This window comes from Trichechus manatus, unplaced genomic scaffold (assembly GCF_000243295.1).
Source record: "Trichechus manatus latirostris isolate Lorelei unplaced genomic scaffold, TriManLat1.0 scaffold00014, whole genome shotgun sequence".
NCBI classification, from domain to species: Eukaryota; Metazoa; Chordata; class Mammalia; order Sirenia; family Trichechidae; genus Trichechus; species Trichechus manatus.
In genome coordinates, this window is record NW_004443950.1 from 12854451 (window position 1) to 12860407 (window position 5957).

Here is a 5957-nt window from a genome sequence, read left to right on the forward strand (position 1 = left end):
CTTCCAGACAGATATCACATCTCTCCCAAGCCCTATCCCTACAACTGCCCCTCCCACCTCCAATGCACACGAACCAGCAGGGTATCAGCCTGGCCAGGCTTGTTGGTTAGGAAGCCTTGGGGCACCTAAGTTGCAGCGCTCCCTTGCCATTAAAAGGGACCGTGCCCTGGTGGCGCGGTGGTTAAAGAGCTTGCCTGCTAACCAGGAGGTCGCCATTTTTTTTCCACCAGCCGCTCCTCGGAAACCCTTGGGGCAGTTCTACTTTGTCCTGTAGGGTAGCTACGAGTCGGAATTGACTCCACCGCAGGGGGTTTGGTTTTGGTTTGTGGACTGCAAGCCTCGCTGCCCTGTCCCCAGAACCCCAGGCTGTGTTCCACCCGCACCCCAACCTCTCCAAACGCCCCTGGCACAGATGGGCCACACAGCGCGTGTTCTGTTGGATTACTTTTAAGGATACAAAGGGATGGGGGGAAGAAGACACACGTGGTCCTTGGGGGCCAGGTCAGTCAGAAGCGGTGAAGTCAAGGAGTGGAGGGTGGTGGAGAGGCGGGGCTGAGTGAGCTGGAGAGGGAGCGGCTTCAGACCCTAATTCAAGAGGAGGGAGGGAGACTTGGTTTGGTCCCTGCCCAGGGCAGGCTTTCCCCCTTGGCCTTCCCCAAATTGCCCTGTCACCTCTGTCGGATCTGATGAGGTGCACGTCCGCCGCCCTCCCCCCCACCCAGCCCCCCGCTTTGCGTGCAAGGACTGCCACTAGAAGGTTTCTGTGTGTCTGTCTGTCTGTCTTTTAGGCGAAGTGAGAGCCCCTGGTCCTTGGCGAGGTCTCCCAGCTTCTGAGCGTGAAGATGAGTTCGAGAAGCGGGGCTCATTGCCGAGAGTCTTCCGCAAATCGCAGCCATTGCGCTAACCTGCTGAGAGAGGAAAGGTTGATTAAAACCCGAAGGCCGGTTTGTGAGGATTCTTAGGAAATCAGAGGTCAGCCATGTCTCTTCCGAAGGAAGCGAAGGTCTAGAGGCAATTTTCTTAGCAGAGGAAACATTTGCACGCCGTTATGTGTAAATTAAAAAAACAGTGTAACCCAATTTTCTAACTTGGCGGTTAATCTTGAGAGAAATTACTGCAAGGAGCAGGATCTGACCCTAATTGCTCGAGGCTGCCTAATGCTTGGGGAATGTCCTTTTGGGGGGTGAAATTCCCTTTCGCTAGGACCTTAGCAGCACGAGAAAACCTGCTAGGGGCTGGAGACACTAACTGACAGTCACTCCCTGGTTTGAAGAGAGCTCTTGGTGGTAAGTGCTGTCTGGGGACAGCACCAACCCTGAGCTTCTAAGCGTGTTGGGCGCAGGGGCGTGTCTATACTCCTTAGGGGTTTTAGTGGGCCGCCGAGAGGGCTTCAAAGTGAACTTAAACCCAGTGTATGTGCCTGGCCCTCCTCAGACTTCTCAGGAAGTCCTGGTGCCTGCCCGACCCTAACAAACTCTTGGGACAAGCTGGGCTTCTCTGAGGAGCAGGCTGGGGACATGGCACCAGGAGGGGCAGGGTGGTGCCCTCCTGGTGCATTTGGCACAACACTGGACCACGAGTCCAGAGACCTAGCTTGTCTATCTCCTCCATGAGGTTCTAAGTGACCCTAGGTAAGTTACTGCCCCGTCTGGGCTTATCATCTTTACTTAGCTTTTTAAATGAGAGGGGACTGGAACTTTGATCTCTAAACTTGCTTTTCAAGGAGTGCTATGGAACAATTCCCTGCCAGGAAAGAGGCCACAGGTCTGAACTTGGGCGTTCCAGAGAGGCAGAGAGGGTGCGCAACTGGCAGGGCAGGGCAGTGGGCGAGTGTCTTTTGGACAGCGCGGTTGGGAGCCCACTACCTTCTGCTCCGGACGGGTACTGGCACTGCACGGCAGGCTCCCTCCCACGCGAGCAGGGCGCACAGTTCAGCGCCAGCCCCTGCAGGGCAAACGTGGGGTTTCCAAAGGCTTTGGCTACGCGGGAAGACTCGTCGCACGCAGACTCTCTGGGGACCACAGGTTGCCTGCCCGATCCTGGAGGCTGTCCGGGAATCAAGCGGCACTCAGGACTTCGTGGCCTGGGCGGGCTTGGAAGTGCACCTTCGACGGCGCTGGCCGCCGCGGTGTGCGCAAGAGACCAGATGCGCGGTTTCTCGCTGCAGGCGTAGTGCATGGTCAGCGTGGGGCCCCCGGGCTCGGCCCGGAGGAAGTTAGCCTCTCCCGGCGCGGAGGGCTCATTGAAGGAGAAGCGGGGCGCCGGCAGGCCGCACTCCCTGCGCTCCAGCCGGCGCTCTCGAGCTGCAGCGCATGGCGCCGGCAGTGGCTGCATGCCCTTGTGGAACTCCGCCAGCCTGTCCGCAGCTGTGGCCACTGCCTCCTCTTCTTCGGCCTCCTCCTCTTCCTCATCTTCCTCCAGGTCTTCCAGGTCACTCAGCCGGAGCCCCCGGGCGTCTGGGTTAGCACTAACGTCTGCAGGAAATCAGGAAAGAGTGAGAAAAGCCCCAGGCCCCAAGGGAAATCCGCGGGAGTGCCCATCCCTGAGAAGCTTTTAGCAAGACGCGCCCTGCGCTCAGGGCATTCTCGGCGTAATTCACCAGGCCTGCCACGCCGGCCGTTACACTTGCTCCAGGGAGGAGAATTCCTGCCCTTATCCCTGTCCCCATGCCTTCGCTAACTCCTCTCCTGTGCAGCTCCAAACTCCAGATCTGGATCTCGGTTTCTCAACTACTGAAAAAAAAAAGGGGGGGGGGGAGGAGGGAGTAGTTTTTACCCAACTTAAGCACCCACGGGTGCCTAGTGTTATCTTCTTTAATTCAGCAACTATTTACTGAGCGCCAATCATGTGCTCACGTCTGCGTCATTTGGGCACTTGGTATTAGGTATTTAGAAAATACAGCAGTGCAGCTGACATCCTAGAGGGGGTAGACAGACTTTCTGCGTCTGTTAACTTTCTCACAGCGATAGTCTGCCTAAGGAAATAAAACTGACTGTTGTGAGGGAGAATAACTGGGAAGCCACTTTGGCTTGGGTGGCCAGGGAAGGCCTTTCCAAGGTGGCAGGCTGAAGCTGAGAGGAAGCCAGTCCTGTCGGGGATTCCAGGCAGAGGGTATGGCACAGACAAAGGCCCTGAGGCATGCAGGGGGTGAAAATGCTAGGGTAAGCAAAAAACCAAAACCAAACCCCCGCTCTCTAGTCAATTCCAACTCAGGGCCACCTTTAGGACAGAGTAGAACTGCCCCATAGGGTTTCTAAGGCTGTAAATCTTTAAGGAAGCAGACTCCCTACATCTCCCCTCCGCCCCCCGCAGAGCAGCTGGTAGGTTTGAAGCAACGACCTTTTGGTTAGCATCCGAGTGCTTTAACCACTGCGCCACCAGGGAGCGCATTCCAGAGAAGCTACCCCAGAGGGCAGCTGAGAAAGACATATCCAACTGCTTGCTGGGCTGTAGAACATCTCGGATGGAATGGTGGCCCCCTTCGGTACCTCTGGTGTCCCGCTGTAGGCAGCCCCGCGCTTCCGCCTGCTCTCTTTCGGTCTGCCTCTCGTCCCCGCCTTTGTTTTTGGGCGCCCACGTCATCTTGTTCTCCTTCTTGAGGCGCCGGCGCGCGTTGGCGAACCAGGTGGACACCTGGGTGAGGGTCATCTTGGTGATGATGGCCAGCATGATCTTCTCGCCCTTGGTGGGGTAGGGGTTCTTCCGGTGCTCATTGAGCCAGGCCTTGAGGGTGCTAGTGGTTTCCCGAGTGGCGTTCTTCCGGCGCCCGGCGCCGCTCAACTCCACAGCGCCGTAACTGAGGGGAGAACCCGGCTCACAGGTCTGGGGCTGGGAACCTGGGGCTGCAGGCAGGGGACAGTCTATGCCCTGGAAGTGCGGTCCCTTTCCCGCTTCCCCCGTGTTCCTCCCGGATCCTCCCCACCTTGGCGGGGGGCGGGGGGTCGCGGGGAGGGGCGTGCCGTGCCAGCTGCTAATGCGCCCCACACCTTACCGGTCGTATTGGTACTGCCCCAGAGCGGGCTCATAAGGATAATAGGCTCCTGATTGCGCCAGGCCGGATGTAAAGCTCCCGGTAGCCTCCTTAAATTCATACTGTGGATTCTGGTGGGGGAGAAAAAGAGAATTTCGGATTACATTTGGGGAGGAGGTGGGGCAAAGTAGCAGCTAAGGGATCAAGTCTGGTTTATACCCCCGTACCGCCACCCACATTGATTGTGTGACCTTGGGCACAGTTGTTTGACACTCAGTGCCTCAGTTTCCCCCTTGGTAAAAATGGGGCTAATAATAGTACCCGTATGTTGTTGAAGGACACCCCCGGTAGACGCTTGGCAGAATCTCTGGTGCAGAATCCTCAGCAGTTAGATATTAGCTGCCGTTATTCCAGTTGCTATTTGTGTCCCCTTCTTGCCCTCTTTCCCCCAGTCTCCCCTTCCAGAGCTATTCCCTGACCCTTTGTATCTTTGTGACATTGGGTAAAGTATTTGAACCCCTCTGCACCTCAATTTCCTTATCTGTGAACTGAGAACTGTGATACCCGTCTTGCCCCCCTCACAGGGTTAATGGAAGTACATTTTCTAAACAGCGTGGTGTCCTGCAAACTGTAAAGCGCTGTAAAGATGTTTGTTTTCCTCCCCTTACATACAATCTCAATCATTTCCTATATATATAGGAGCTGTGTGTCCCTCCTAGATTTTCCCTGACGATGTCACTGGATTTCACCCGCCGCCGCGGCTCGCGCCCCCAGCCCCTGTTGCTCTGGCGCGAAGACCCAGGCACCACCCCACGTACTCACCAGCGCACCGTACAGGGCGGGCGGCTCGGGGCTGTAGGGCAGGTAGCCAGGGTAGCTCTGCGCGGCCGCAGCGGCCGCGTAGGGGGCTCCATAGATGCCCAAGGCCGCGCCCAGCTCCGGCCGCGCGCTGCCCAGCAGCCGACTATTGTAGGACGCGCAGCAGAGAGCGGCCGCCGGGGTGGAGCCTGAGGCCACATCGGGAACCGAGTGCGGAGCGGACTCGCAGCAAGTGGCGCTGGGACTGGCAGACACCAGAAACTAGGGGGCAAGAGAGGGGGCACCAGAGGTCAGAGAGCCGCGCCGACGGCAGTCGAGGGCCAGTGGCGAGGGTGGAACTGCCGAATCGCTCCTTCGTTCGACATTAACTAAATGCTACCGGTGTGCTGAGCGTTCGGCTAGGTGTTGGGGCGGGAATTGTCCGAAGACACAGTTTATCCAAGCTGCCTTACAGACACGCTAAGCGGTTACCGAGGCTCCAGAGTCCCGGGGGGGGGGGATGTTTCCAAACCCGAATTAGAAACACCAAACCCCGCCCGTTTCTCCCCCGTTTCCCCACCGCAGGATCCTACAAGGGCAGAGCCTTGAGCCTTGACACCGTCGTCCTCCCGTTTTTATAGATAGAGGATCTCAGACCAGAGAGTTTACGAGACTAGTCCAAGATCACACAGCAGGTCAGAGGTCAAGCTGGGACTGGATCCCATTAAATATACCCTCACTCTGGAGAGAGACTGGAGAACAGTGGCAGATACCTCTAGAAATTCCCCCCGGGAACCCGTGTCGGTAGACGACACCCACCCTGGTGTGGGAAATCGAGGCAACCAGACGCAGAGCCCCTGGACTGAGCACGGGAGGGGGAGGATCCGGGCAGAGGCCAACAAATGAACAACAGCGACAAAAATTGGTGAGGCGGATAGCTCTCTGGACTGGAAGTTTGCTTTCGACTCTCCCAGACACATATACAAGGAAGGGGCCCGACTGGGAGACCCCTGAGATCCTACCCACCACCCTAAGCGCGGGGGCGAGGGTGCCCACGTTTCGGATCACAGCACCATTTTCCAGCATGCACTCGGGATGTGGAACGTTCTAAGCCAGGGCTTGGGGATGTCGGAGGGGGCGGTGGTCCCTGCTCTCTCTGGGTGCTGCCGAGACACGTGTGAGAGGCGGG

The 5957-nt window shown here is 57.5% G+C and overlaps 1 protein-coding gene across 1 annotated transcript in view; it reads right to left on the reverse strand.

Moving 5' to 3' along the window:
• Positions 1-775: 775 nt before the first annotated feature.
• IRX6 (iroquois homeobox 6) overlaps positions 776-5957 on the reverse strand; it is a 5939-nt gene continuing 757 nt past the window's right edge. The window contains exons 2-6 of the mRNA XM_004371678.2: positions 4793-5050; positions 3992-4101; positions 3489-3796; positions 1866-2474; positions 776-908 (exon numbers count right to left, since the gene is read on the reverse strand). Of these exons, the coding sequence (XP_004371735.2) occupies positions 901-908; positions 1866-2474; positions 3489-3796; positions 3992-4101; positions 4793-5050 (1293 nt within the window). The 3' untranslated portion in view covers positions 776-900. The remainder of the gene's footprint in view (positions 909-1865; positions 2475-3488; positions 3797-3991; positions 4102-4792; positions 5051-5957) is intronic.